Consider the following 15,216-nt stretch of genomic DNA (forward strand, 5'->3'; position numbering starts at 1 on the left):
ACATGCGCCAGGCAAGGGATGTGCATCAAACCGGCTAGGCCCAGAGCTGCTATGAGATTTCGCCCGTTATCGCACACCACCAGGCCGGGCTTGAGGCTCGCTGGCAGCAACCACTCATTTGTCTGCTGTTCCATGCTCCTCCACAACTCCTGCGCGGTGTGTGGTTTTTCCCCCAAACAGGCAAGTTTTAAAACTGAAATGTATAATATGGCGATTGGTATCGGCGCTACCTTACAGTATAAAAACGTGACTACCCCAAAGTGTAAGTGAAGATATATAAGGGTGTCAACAGAAAATGTTTATTTGTGAGGAAATAAAATGAGATAAACAATACGTGTGTGTTTATTAAGTTTCAAATAAAAAACAAATATAGTGATGCATGTGCAATATGCATATCGAAAACGGTGGAAAAAAATATATAATGGGGGGGGGGGGGGCGGGGGGTGTTCCCACAACCACAAGTGTTATATCAGGTATAAACTTATTCCTGATATATTTGTGCCACACAAGTATTGAAAAATAAACAGGTGCTGCTGTGCAGAGTTCGAAAATGACCACAACCACAAGTGTTATATCAGGACTTCCCTGATATATGTGCCACACATGTGCTAAAAGTAGGCAAAAGCTACTGTGCAGAGTCCAAAGAGTCCACTAGGTGGCGTCTGCAATACGACCTGTGTAGCTGTATGGGGGGTCTCTTCTCCGTATTTGGGGGAGCACTTCCGAGCCGGTGGTCTGGTGCCCTAAATGCTCATAACGAAAGAAGGCCCCAAAGTGAATAGATAATCCATACAATAACGGCAAAAAAGCGCAGTACACTCACTGTTAAGATGATCTGGATCAGAGTAGACAAAAAACAGTCCGCGCCGGGATGCTTCCGCGTTCCACGGCCGACAACCGGAAGTGACGTTGCACGTTCTAGACTCCGCCCGCTTTAATCCATAGCGCTGGTCATCCTCCCCTTACCGTAAAGTTTTAAAACTGCCTGCTGTCGTTTACCCCTTGCCGTGCTGAAGTTGGTGGTGAAGGTGTTACGCTGTCCGGATGAGGAGGCGGTAGAGGATGAGGAAGCGGAGTAGGAGGAGTTAGGAACAGGAGGCAAACTGAAGCGCCCTGCAATCCTCGGTGGTGGAAGGACATGCGCCAAATTGCTATCTGCCTCAGGCCCATCCGCCACTGCATTTACCCAGTGTGCCGTTAGGGAGATATAATGCCCCTGACCGTGCTTACTGGTCCACATATCGGTAGTTAGGTGGACCTTGCCACAGATGGCATTGCGCAGTGCACACCTGATTTTTTCCCCCACTTGGTTGTGCAGGGAAGGGATGGCTTGCCTGGAAAAGTAGTGGCGGCTGGGCACGACGTACTGTGGGACAGCCACCGACATAAGGTTTTTAAAACTGTGCGTCTCCACCAGACGGAATGACAGCATTTCAAAGGCCAAGAATTTTGAAATGCTGGCATTCAGGGCCAGGGATCGCGGGTGGGTAGGGGGGTACTTCCTCTTCCTCTCAAGTGTTTGGGAGATGGAAAGCTGAATGCTTCCACGGGACATTGTGGAGATGGTTGGTGACCCAGGTGGTTGTGTTGCTGACAGATCGTCTGTTTGCGGGGTGACAGGTGCCGGTATCACTACAGATGTGGATGGAGCGGCCGAGACTGCAGCAGAAGAGGAAGCAGGATGAGCCAGAGACGTTTCTTGGTTTTGAAGGTGTCTACTCCACTTCAGCTCGTGCTTTGCACTTAGATGCCTGATCATGCAGGTTGTGCTCAGGTTGAGAAGGTTTATGCCTCGCTTCAGGCTCTGATTGCACAGGGTGCAAACCACTCGTGTCCTGTCATCAGCACATTTTCTAAAGAACTTCCACGCTAGAGAACTCCTTTGAGCTGGCTTTGGTGCGCTCGTTACCTTGCTGCGTTGGGCAGTAGCAGGCGTAGTGTCTAGGGCACGGCCGCTCCGCTTCTGCACCCTGCTCCCTCTTCTGATGTGCTGGTGGTTCTGTGCGACCACCGCCTCTTCCTCCAAACTACTCAGGTCACCTGCATGACGTTCATTCCATGTGGGGTCGAGGACCTCATCGTCCTCCACATCATCTTCCACCCTGTCTTTACCCCTGCCCTCCTTGTCGGTCTCCACAATTCTGAACGCCGCAGCAGTTGGCACCTGCATTTCGTCATCAACGGAGACGTGCTGCGATGGTCCTTGCATGTACTCATCTTGAGAAATAAGTGGTTGGGCATCGCTGCACTCAATCTCTTCCACTTCTGGGGCAGGGCTAGGTGGATGGCCTAGGGAAACCATGCTGACAGAGTCATCAAAAATAAGAAGAGACTGCTGTATGGATTGGGGCTCAGACTGCTTGCCTGATTTGCAAGGGGGTGAGGTGAAAGACGGTTGGACATCGGCTGCATGTGCCAACTCTGACCTTTCTGCAGTAGACTGGGTGGGAGACAATGTGAAGGAACTGGAGGCACTGTCAGCAGCAAACCAATCTACTATCGCCTCTACTTGTTCTGGCCTCATCACTTCTAGAGGCGTATGATGCCCTACCAAATACTGATGCAGGTTCTGTCGCCTACTACTAACACTTGAGGAAGGTGTTTCACTTGTGCGTGTAGCTGGCACAGATCGACCACGTCCTCTCCTTGCAACAGGAGCTCTACCAGCAGCACCACGACCCAGGCCACAGCCCCTATTTGACAGTCTCCTCATATTTCTGTAATTTATGATCTTGCCCTAGAAAGGTGTTTATTGAATAGCGGAACAAAAAAACAACAGTATCGCACGGGTGTATCTCACAGTCAAATATGCAAACTATGCCGCAATTTAATGTTTTTTACCCCAAAAGGGTGTATATTGAATAGCGGAATAGGAAAAAGGATAAAAAACGGTGTATCTCACACGTACAAACACAGACTAGGCCCCGGTTAAAATTTTTTGTACCCTAAAGGGAGGATGAGGTAGGAGGAGTTGGGAACAGGAAGCAAACTGAAGCGCCCTGCAATCCTTGGCGGTGGAAGGAGATGCACCAAACAATTTTAAAAGGTGTATCTCACACGTACCGATACAGACTATGCCGTAATTTAATTTTTTACACTCCAAAAGGGTGTATATTGAATAGCGGAATAGGAAAAATTTTATAATACTGTGTATCTCACACATACAAACACAGACTAGGCCCCGATTACAATTTTTTGTACCCTAAAGGCAGGATGAGGAAGAGGGGTAGGAGGAGTTGGGAACAGGAGGCAAACTGAAGCGCCCTGCAATCCTCGGCGGTAGAAGGAGATGCGCCAAACAAATTTAAAAAGATGTACCTCACATGTACCGATACAGACTATCCCGCAATTTAATTTTTTACACTCAAACAGGGTGTATATTGAATAGTGGAATAGGACAAATTTTACAAAACGGTGTATCTCACAAGTACAAACACAAACTAGGCCCCGATTACAATTTTTTGTACCCTAAAGGCAGGATGAGGAGTAGGAGGAGTTCGGAACAGGCAGGAGGCAGACTGAAGCACCCTCAAATCCTCGGCAGTATGAGATGTGCCCCAAAAATTGGAAAGCTGTATCTCACACGTACCGACACAGACTATCCCACAATTTAATTGTTTATACCCAAAGGTTTTGATTAAATAGCAGAATAGAAAATATGATATCAAAAGGTGTATGTATCTCACACGTACCGACACAGACTATCCCGCAATTTAATTGTTTTTACCCAAAGGTGTAGATTAAATAGCGGAATAGAAAATATTATCAAAAAAAAGGTGTATGTATCTCACACGTACAGAACCAGACTAGGCCCCAATTACTATTTTTTGTACCCCCAAAGGCAGGATGAGTAGTAGGAGGAGTTCGGAACAGGCAGCACCCTCAAATCTTCAGAAGTATGAGATGCACCCCAAAAATTGGAAAGGTGTATCTCACACGTACCAACACAGACTATCCCGCAATTTAATTGTTTATACCCAAAGGTTTTTATCAAATAGCGGAATAGAAAATATTATCAAAAAAGGTGTATGTATCTCACACGTACAGAACCAAACTAGGCCCCAATTACTATTTTTTGTACCCCCAAAGGCAGGATGAGGAGTAGGAGGAGTTCGGAACAGGCAGCACCCTCAAATCCTCGGAAGTATGAGATGCACCCCAAAAATTGGAAAAGTGTATCTCACATGTACCAACACAGACTATCCCGCAATTTAATTGTTTATACCCAAAGGTTTTTATTGAATAGTGGAATAGAAAATATGATATAAAATTGGTGTGATTTATCAATAGTACATGTGAACAGCAGTGTCTTATATCAGTCAGCTCTGCTGCAGGCTATGGAGGGAAAAAAAAATTCCCCTTTTAAGTTTGTAATTTTTAACTAGATTAGTACAGACTATGCCACAGTTTAATTTTTTTAACCCAAGGGTGTATATTGAATAGTGGAATAGAAAAAAGTGTATAACTTTTGAAATCACTCAATAATAGCACATGTGAACACAGCAGTGTATTATCACAGTCAGCACAGCAGCACTGAAGGAAAAACGCTGCACACAGTGATTGATAGAAAAAGACTTTTCTCCCTCCTCCTCAGTGGGCAAAAAAGATTGTTTTCACTGCACCCCACACACAGCAAAATCGATGTGGACCAGCTCTGCTGCAGGCTATGGAGGAAAAAAAAAATTCCCCTTTTAAGTTTGTAATTTTTAACTAGATTAGTACAGACTATGCCACAATTTAATTTTTTTAACTCAAGGGTGTATATTGAATAGTGGAATAGAAAAAAGTGTATAACTTTTGAAATCACTCAATAATAGCACATGTGAACACAGCAGTGTATTATCACAGTCAGCACAGCAGCACTGAAGGAAAAACGCTGCACACAGTGACTGATAGAAAAATAATTTTCTCCCTCCTCCTCAGTGGGCAAAAAAGATTGTTTTCACTGCACCCCACACACAGCAAAATCGATGTGGACCAGCTCTGCTGCAGGCTATGGAGGAAAAAAAAATTCCCCTTTTAAGTTTGTAATTTTTAACTAGATTAGTACAGACTATGCCACAATTTAATTTTTTTAACCCAAGGGTGTATATTGAATAGTGGAATAGAAAAAAGTGTATAACTTTTGAAATCACTCAATAATAGCACATGTGAACACAGCAGTGTATTATCACAGTCAGCACAGCAGCACTGAAGGAAAAACGCTGCACACAGTGACTGATAGAAAAATACTTTTCTCCCTCCTCCTCAGTGGGCAAAAAAGATTGTGTTCACTGCACCCCACACACAGCAAAATCGATGTGGACCACTGACACCTGCGTAAAGGATTGATAAGATCGGTCACTGCAAATCCCCCCCACACAGCAAAATCGATTGTAGAACACTGACCCTAAAAATCAGCAGCCTCGCCCTAAAATGCCCTACAACTCGCCCTGCCTAACACACTCCGACCTATCCCTCAATTCTATCCGGACACAAATTATTTTTTCCTGTCTGTCCCTAATCAGCAGCCAGCATGATGTGTGCTCTGTCCCTGAACTACAGCATAATGATGCAGCAGGGCTGGCTCGAACTTATAAAGACTTGGTCACATGCTTCAGATGGCCAATCACAGCTACTAATACATTTGTAGGCATGGCTGGGATGGCTTAAGGCACACCAGTTAAACGCTTGTTGATTGGCTGTTGAAAGCCCGCCATGAAAAGCACGCCAATGCATACAGAACCCGGAAATAAAATGACCGAATACGGATTTTTACCCGAATATACAGTAACGTTTTCGGGTCCGTGTTCGGGTAACAAAAATCCAATTATTCGGTACGAACACGAATAATACAGTCCGTGTTCGCTCAACCCTACTCAACTTGTTTCAGGAATTCTTCTTTGGGAGCACATGTGACAGAATCACATGGATCGTAGAATTCATTCCTAATCTTTAAGAAAGCAATATCAGCCAGTAGGGTAGACTGGAATTCATAGCATATGTATGTTGCCCATAGAGGTGCAAATGAGTAAGCCAAGTGCACACATGCTTCCTGGATTGTAAGCAAAAAGTGATTTATTTCAATGACAGCAGCATCAGCAAAGTTAATGCATCCCTAAATGGTACTTCTATACCCTATAGAAATTATTTTCATAATTTTGGATGGTAGGGGCTTTAGCACCCCCAAGTTACCAAGTATCTGCTACAAGTAAACTGACTAGACCAATCTGGAAAACAACATGTGATTTTAATGTTAAGTTACACTAACCTCACACATTTTCATGTAAATGCATGACTCAAAATATATATCACTTTCATGTGTACATTTTCAAGTAAATGTTTGTGAGACTTATGAATTGCTGCTTGTTGGGCTGATTGCAATCATTAGGGTGGTGCGAAGTTTTCAGGTATTTCAGCACAATTAGGATAAAAAGACTGTCAGATGATCAGAGCTATAGATGGACATAAGCTTCTCTGATGTTTTCATAATAACCAAGCAGAACATTATTAAGTCATTTGAAACTGCAACAGTCTACAAAAAAAGTGCACAATCACAGAAAAATTGCTTTGTATATGTAACTCCCATGGTGGCCTATAAAAGAAGATACATGTACATACAGACCCTAGTCTTCAGAGCAAGATACATTGCAATAACCCAGTATACCTCAAATAACCACAACTATCAACCTTGAGCAACATGAGCCACAGCCAGCACAAGCAGCAGGGTATGTCTTTGCCCACACCTTTAAAGGCAGGTGTTCATGTAAGAAGCCACTCTCCCAAACTCTCAGTTCATCATGGAATCACCCAATTTTCACATCATGGAGGATATCATAAAGTCCACCACACAACCCATAATACCCATGGGGGAGCAAGTAAACCAATAATCTTTACAAAACACTCTTCTATTACTCATGGATGTGGCTACGGAAATGTACATAATGCTCATAATAGTGACAATCACTTTAATAGCATTGGGAGCCACGGTGGTTGGAAGAATGATGGTTTTTTCAATGTCAATGAGAAGGAAACCATGCAGCTCCTTAATGACCGACTAGCAACCTACCTAGAGAAGGTCCACTCTCTGGAACAAGAAAATGCCCAAATGGAGAAGAAAATCTGTGAATGGTATGACAAAAATGCCCATACATCAATGCCAGACTTCCAACACTACTACCAGACTATTGAGGAACTTCAAAGCAGGGTGAGTCAATGAGAAAAAAATATATATACTGAATATACATTTGGAGATAGGAAGTCTATCTGGGTTTAGATTAAATTGTGTTTTTTTTTTATGCCAACAGAAAAGGAAGAGGAAAAAAGGCATTATTTGGCTTACCCATATAATGCCATTACAAAACATTGTTAAGATAAAATTGTAGCTTGTTCACCAATAGCATAAGCCATTTCCCCTTGATACTGAAAATTAATGTGCCTTACTTTTTTGCCTATAAATTATTCCATTAAATAATTTTTTGTTTCATATTTGAATGATTAATAGATGTCATCGGCATCACTGGACAATGCCAGGGTTGTCCTACAGATAGATAATGCAAGACTGGCTACTGATGACTTCAAAAACAAGTAAGTCAGCAAGTCTTTTTGATATACACAGTATTTTTAGATTTGTAATTTTAGAAACATTGTTTATTTTATAGCAACTAAAGCAACCAATTCAGCCAAAACTTTTGATTGGTAATAATGGAAAATCTTTACAATGAGGACACAGGCAAAAAAGTTTTGTGAGGGAAGAGTAGAATTTGTGCCAACATTTTTTTTTTATCTCTGTCCCAGTAACAATTTCTACCTTTGGTCCTTGGTCTGGAGTTACAGGGACATGATGTTAGGGAAAATCTTTCCAACTGGGTCATAGTCTGAAATAAAAACCTTCTAGAAATTTTAACCATCCTCTTTTTCCACAAGTAGGGAATGTGTTTCTCTTTACCATGATTTATTTTGTTGAAACAAACAAGAGCATTCATACATCAGTATTTTGAACCACCAGTTTTGCCTTAGAACCACAGTGAATCGTTTAGATTCCAGATCAGGATTAGTACTTAGTAGTTCAAAGCCCATATATGTAAATTGTTTGAGCATAACTGGTCTGGATTTGGGGGAGAACCCTAAGCAAAAAAAAAAAAAAATAGTGTGATGTCCCCCCTAAAATTTATACCACACACTTATCCCAAAGAAGGATAACAAGGCAACCACACAAAAAAAACCTTGGTTCCCCCCTAAATCTATACCAGACATTTTATCCAGGCATGAAACCTCACTGGCCAGGAAGGGGAGAGGCTGTGAGCTTTAACCCCCAAAACCATACCATATGCCCACAACATGCGTAGGATACTCCCCGTGGTAGCTCTTGTTTTTCATTCACATAGAACAGGGGTGTCAAACTCAATTTCATTACGGGCAGCATCAGCATTATGGTTCTAGCTGTAAGGCTTGATGTCTAGAGCACACCACCCTCCCCTGACATGAGATGTCAAGAGTTCCCTATCATACCTTACATTACAGTGCACCCCCCTTACCTTGTGCTGCTGCCAGGAAGCAGAAAGTGCAGGATCTGGAGGAGGACCAGAGGACCTGGAGTCAGCTGAATTCAGAGACCAGAGGGTGCTGCAGCTCTACAGAGAGGTGCAGGATTTGTAGAAGCTCTGGCATCTTCTCTGCTGCCGACTGCTGAGATGGGGATTGGGTTGGGACATGGATGAGCCTTTCTGCGACTGCACAGAAAAGCGCACGCTCTGGTGGATCTCTGTCCTTCTCTCTCTTGACGACTGATGAGACAAGGTGGGGGCAGAAAGTAGGGTGGGTGCTGCAGCTGCAGGAGAGATGTGAGGGTCATATGAAATGGCTTGGAGGGCCTGATTCCGCCTGTGGGCCTTGTGTTTGACACATGTGACATATAAAGGTCCAATGTAAATAAATACACCCACACTGTGAAAAAGTCCTTTATTAAAAAAACAAAACAAAAAGTCTTGTGTTGTAAATCCATCATCAATCATGTCATTTAGCAAATAAGATCCATTGTTAATTGTGATGAATGATGCCGTGTTGACCTGTGCATGACAATCCTGCTTATGCCAGATTCCTGCTGCAAGTGACAGATCACTTCCAGGCCTCTGAATGTAAACAAGCCAGAGAGTGATGCTACCTGAAGTCATTGACCAAATCTGGTCACTGATGTCACCTGTCATCTCTCAGCTGGCTGTTTATTATGGGAGAGTGGGTCAGGAAAATGGTGTAATTTAGTGCCGGCAGTAATAACCTCACTAAATGATTAAAACATGCCCATGAATATATGGGACATTTTTTATGGGAGCATATTGTACAGGATAGTTGGCAACCCTAGTGCTCCACGATAAACGGAAGTGTTTTTAAACTAGATCTGATGAGAAGATTTAATGTAATTGAATCATTCTACATTTATCAATAATATATAGGTTTAATTTGTGTTTGCTTCTAATTATTTAATCCTATCTCTAAGATATGAGCTGGAAGTCAGGCTAAGAACTTTTGTGGAGACTGACTTGAAAGGATTGCGTAAAGTAATAGAAGGGCTTAATATAGAAAGAACTGACCTAGAGGTTCAATTGGAGTGCCTGCAGGATGAATTGTTGCAGATGAAGAAGCATCATGAAGAGGTAATTTCAACTTGATACAGTTACATATCAAAATCAAATATAAAAGTGCTGCATTTTAAGTAAAGTATGGTGGAATTAGGCCCATATTGTGTTTTTTCAGGAAAATTATAAGAAGTCTAAACTAGATTTGGAAATGCATGATATCCCTTCATTTACCACAGTTGCTCTCCTGCCCACCTCTCATTATACATTTGACTCAATGCCTCGTATTCGTGTCTGGACTACTTTCTTATACACCAGTCATGCCTGTCCGTAGTTGTTTTCGGGGGAGATTGTGTTCCGAATTGCATCAGATCACACATCAGTCACATAATCTTTAACTTTGGGGGAGACAGCAAAACAGATGGGGAATTGGAGACTGAACAAGAGCTTGATTCAACAACCACAACATTTGTGTACCATTGAAGGAGACATAAAAGACTATTTTGCCACCAATAAGTCCGGTGGTTTGGGAGGCCCATAAATGTGTAATCAGAGATACCCTTATCAAGTTGGGTGCAAGGGCAAAAAAGGACAGATTACAAGAGATTGACTCACTTTTGGGCAACATCCATACCCTTTAATGTTCTCATAAATGCTCCCTAGCAGTTAAGACATTTTGCTCTCTAAAGCTAAAACAAAGCTCATTTACTCTTGGAGAAATTTCTACAAATTTGGGGGAAAGCCAGGCAGACCATTGGCCAGAGCCTTGTGAGAGATTAAACATAAAACATGTATACCCACAGTGATATCATCTCAGGGTATCTAACGCTCAGGAGTCTCAGGAAATTGCAAATTGTTTTAGAGACTATTATGAGAAACTCTATAATTCACTTAATAGTCTAGCTATGTCAGACCCACACACTCGACCATTAGTAATAAATAAATATTTTGGCACATCAAGGCTCCCATGTTTATCTGCACAGGATAGAGAAGAGTCTGAGGGTTCAATCACGGAAGTTTTGAAGACGATGCAGGGTATGAAGGCAGGCTTGACACTGGTTCTAGATGGGTTTTCTTTACTCTATTATCAGATGTTCTCAGCCTTTCTAGTCCCCCAATTAGTTCACTCTTGCAATGCCTTACTGGATGGAGTTCCTCCTACCCAAAACCACTGCTCACACCAACATAGCCTTAATCCCAAAAGAAGGCAGAGATGATTCAGAGTGTGTAAATTATCACCCCTTTTCTTTGTTGAATGCTGACCTCAAGATCTTCACAAAAAATTTAGCCAACCACCTCTCTCCATGTATACTGTTGTTGGTCTATATTGACCAAATGGGATTTATACCAAACAGGAAGGCTTGGGACGATTTGTGTGGGGCATTGAATTTAATCCACTCAGATCGATCATAGGACATCCTGACACTGCGGAGAAAGCCTTTGATCGGGTCAGTTAGGCTTTAGGAAAAGGGTACCCCAGCACATTGGCCTAAGGATTAATATATGCACATGGATAGATGTCATTTCAGTCTGGCCAATGAAGCACTTTCAATGGAATTTTCGCAGAGTAGGGCAACCAGACAAGAGTATTCATTATCATCTCTTATATTCGTACTGGAACCCCCACTATGTCGTATGACATCTAACCCAGACATAAAAGGCCTCCAAAGCTTGAGTACTTACGATAAGGTTGTGGCCAATGTATGCCAATGACAAACTCTTCTTTGTAACTGGCTCTGATATAACTATCCCCAATCTTTTATAGCAACTACACATTTTTGCCGACATTTGTTACTAAAAAATATATGTACACAAAGGCCCTAAACATTAATCTTGCTCCAGACTCTCTGCAGCAAATACAATCTAACTTTCCCTTCATCTTTAAGAAAACAATCACTTCACGGCAGTGGTCGACTAGGTCAGATATTATACGTTTGATATCAGCATTCTTTTATGAGGTTCAGGAGGAACAGTATTCTAAAAATTACAGTCCTCCCTAGACTGATATATCTCATGTAGACTCTGTAAGTTGCCTTACCCTGTTTCTTTCTTTGAGCAACAAAAGCAGAATTCTTGGCCTTTCTCTGGGGCAACAAGACAGAGAGTCAATTACTGGATTTTGGCTTTGCCAAAGGAAAGATGGGACATTGGTTTTCCAGACCCTTTTAAATATTATGCTGTCTACATTTTATAAACTTTAGATTGGATTAAACATGAAACAGAGAAAGGTCGGGTGGGGCTAGAGCAGGATTCCCCCCTCCCTTCACTACTCTCCCATGTCAGACCTAATTTTTCCTCCTGACGTAAAATCACATTGTATAATAGGAACTACCTTGCTGGTGCTGGCCAAGGCTGAATTCATGACGACATCCCATGAGGCTCTTATCCTTATGTTACCAATAATTGGAGCCTAGGAATATCCCCTGAACTGATGGAAACAAAGTTCAAGGCCATTCTCCGGATTGATCAGTTCCGACTTTTGGCTGGAGGGTTGTTGGCGGACCATTTTTGAGTAACATGCTTCCCCCCTTACTGGACCATTAGCAAACCATACAAATACACTTTATAACCCTCTGATTCCTCCTGTATTGAATTGTACTGTAACTGTATTGTCTTCCCTCACATTGTAAAGCGCTGAGAAAACTGTTGGCGCTATATAAATCCTGTATAATAATAATAATATATGCAATTAGGTAGAGTTTCCCCAACATACTTAAAAAGAACAGTTGTCTTTCAAATTAAAACTATCTAATAAAAAAAAACATAAAAATTGGTGACCTCTCCTTCTAAGGATGTTTTGAGTCACTGACCTGGAATAAGTGTGCAGAGAAGGGCTTTTGACTTTTTCTGACTTCCTTGAACTTGGAACTAGTGCTGGTTCAGTGACTCAGAAAGTAAGGAAGTTGGTCCATATAACAGTCAGGGCAATAGCATTTTCAAAAGAAGGTCAGTAATTGCAATCTCCTACATTAACAGGTTTAATCGAATGTTCCTGATACTTCCTGTGGGTTATTGTAAATATTAATTCTTACATTTTACTTTAACCTTAAAGGATGTGACCTGTCTGAGAAACCAGCTGGGGGCCAGGATCAGTGTTCATGTAGATGCTGCACCATCCGTTGACCTCACTAGGGTCCTGTCTGAAGTCAGAGAGCAATATGAAAATCTGATGGAGCGGAACCTGAGGGAAGTTGAGAGCATTTTTATTGCCAGGGTAAGTCCTCTTTTATTTGGTAAACTTCATGACAGTTATTAGCTTAGCTTTATTCATTTCTATACGACTTAATTTATCTTTTATACTTTTAGAGTGAGGAACTGAACAGGGAGGTGGCTTCTGGATCAGAACAGCTGCAGTCAGTTCAGACCGAACTAATTGACTTGAAGCGTTGTTTGCAAACCCTTGAGATTGAGCTTCAAAGTCAGCTAAGCATGGTATGTAACGTAATGTATAATTTAGCATACTGTAAGGGAGCTTATGTAATTAAAACAAAGCAAAGTTTCCTTTGTAAATCAGTTTAAAGTATTCACGGTGCGGATTGCCAGTGTTTCGTGCAGTTTAAAACCTGCCACTGCAATTGGAATTTTTTTTCCCATACAGTACCAGTTAAATGGTAAAATATCAATTGTGTGCTCATAGTCCCTAGTATATGTGTTGCTCTGTGCAAAATCAGCTTTGCGTTACAGTCTAACACTGTGCTGTTGGCATTGTACTTCTGGTACCTGGAAATACAGATAACAAGGTGGGTATAGCTAATGGGCTTGGACTTCAATGGACCCTTAAAATCTCCCATGTACATTTAACTACATACTACATATGCAATATATTACTGTGGCAATTGCTTTTTTACAGATTTATAGAACAATGAAAAACTAAATTTGAAATTGAGCATTGTTCACCTGCTGACTGTCTCAACATCAATAGTGAATTATTACTATATCAGTTTTAAGTCCTGATGAGGGATACAGTTCCTCTATGCCAGTGATGGCAGTGCAGTTGAGCATCATGGGAAATGAAGTTCCAAAACATCTGGGGTGCCAAGGTTCGCCATCACTGCTCTATGCTGTTGTTTTGGCACTGCAATACAATAACAATTAACAAAATAAACTAATTGCCTCTGGAGCCACCCTGATTCCTGAAGCAATAGAATCCTGAGACAACCTGATGTACACTGAGCCATCCTGGCTTGGTGTTCAGGAGATAGACACTGGAGATAAAGACCTTGAACAACATCAATGCCTCTTTATTTCTACTTCCACTTTTAGAGGTTGAATGGCAGCCTAGTACCTCCTGTTTTAGTGATTTGCAGAGTAAATGTTATCCTAGTTCATGTGAATATATATGTCACCATTGAATACTTGAATAACTTATGTTTTTTTCTCTAGAAATCGGCTCTTGAGCGCACCTTGGCAGAGACAGAAGCAGCTTTCGGCTCCCAACTATATCACCTACAAAACCTGATTGACAACGTGGAAGATCAACTCTCACAGATTCGATCAGAACTAGAGAGACAAATTTATGAGTACAAAATTCTCATGGATCAAACAACCCATCTGGAGATGGAGATCACCACATATAAGCAACTGTTGGAAGCACAAGACATTCAGTAGGTGAAGGGGGGATAGTCTGTGTAGAGGTAGGCCAACAAGAAGGAAAGGGCATTAGTTGAAGTGAGAGATGTTAAGGCAGTGAATTAGTAGTTCAAAGGTATCATTGGTAAGAAGGGACATATTTTGGAAATTTTATAGATGGATGAGAAGATTACAAGCTCAGTCTTGAAAAGATTGAGCTTTAGAAAGTAGAATGACATCTGTACTACTGTGTGAATTAGTAAATTGATGATGCATGAGAAGAATATAGCCGCGAGCTGAGGAGTAGAGAGATACATTTGGGTGTAGTCAGCATTGAGATGGTACTGGAGGGTGTGCAAGGTGACCAACAGCCCAAGTAAGGAGGCGTATATAGAGAACAGAAGGGATCAGAGAACAGAGCCTTGGGTGACCCTATGGGAAGAGGAGATTGAGTGGTATCTATATTCAATTTAAATAGAAAATATGTGATTTTTAAAGTGTCTATGCACAAAAAAAAAAAAAAAAACTGGTGTTTTTGTTTCAGTAGGTTCCAACAAAATTATTTGTTCCCTGATATTTTTTTCTGAGATCTCTATGTTTGAGTTCACAGAATCAGATGCATGACAGGAATCCTTCTTTGGGGGCAGTGTCAAGGGAAACATTCTGTTTACAATTTTTTTTACCATTTGTGTAAACTTTTTTCCATTTTCTCTCATTTTATTTGTTTCTGGAGCTTGCTCTGCTCCCTATGACTAAATCATACTGGTTTTACCACACCTGTTAAGCCATGCCCATTTTACTTAAGCCATGCCTACTTTTTATCACAGTTTCCTGCAAGCCCAGTAACATAACACCCTTGTTGTGTTTTCAGTAGAACAAAAGTTGGTAACCCTAGGGCCAGCTGACAATGGCTGCCATTTCTGCTCCTTGCTGTTGCCTGGCCACTGTATGTGCAGATGTGCAAGTACAATCCTACCACCTTAAGGCAGTTTTGTATCTTCACTGCTCCTGGTGCCCCCCACCTCCACTTATGTCACACCCCAATAATGACTATCAGGAGGGAACACATTGGCATCTTCCCTACAGGAACAGA

The 15,216-nt window shown here is 41.8% G+C and overlaps 1 protein-coding gene across 1 annotated transcript; it reads left to right on the forward strand.

Moving 5' to 3' along the window:
- Positions 1-6,802: 6,802 nt before the first annotated feature.
- On the forward strand, positions 6,803-14,162 carry LOC309566830 (keratin, type I cytoskeletal 19-like; the record flags this gene model as incomplete). Its single annotated transcript, XM_082272147.1, has 6 exons — positions 6,803-7,186; positions 7,484-7,566; positions 9,476-9,632; positions 12,607-12,768; positions 12,861-12,986; positions 13,938-14,162. The coding sequence occupies exons 1-6, from the start codon at positions 7,016-7,018 to the stop codon at positions 14,160-14,162; spliced, it is 924 nt and encodes a 307-aa protein (XP_082128273.1). The 5' UTR covers positions 6,803-7,015.
- Positions 14,163-15,216: the final 1,054 nt, after the last annotated feature.

The sequence above is a fragment of the Pelophylax lessonae genome (genome assembly GCF_965119305.1).
Source record: "Pelophylax lessonae genome assembly, chromosome: 11".
In the NCBI taxonomy this organism is placed as follows: Eukaryota; Metazoa; Chordata; class Amphibia; order Anura; family Ranidae; genus Pelophylax; species Pelophylax lessonae.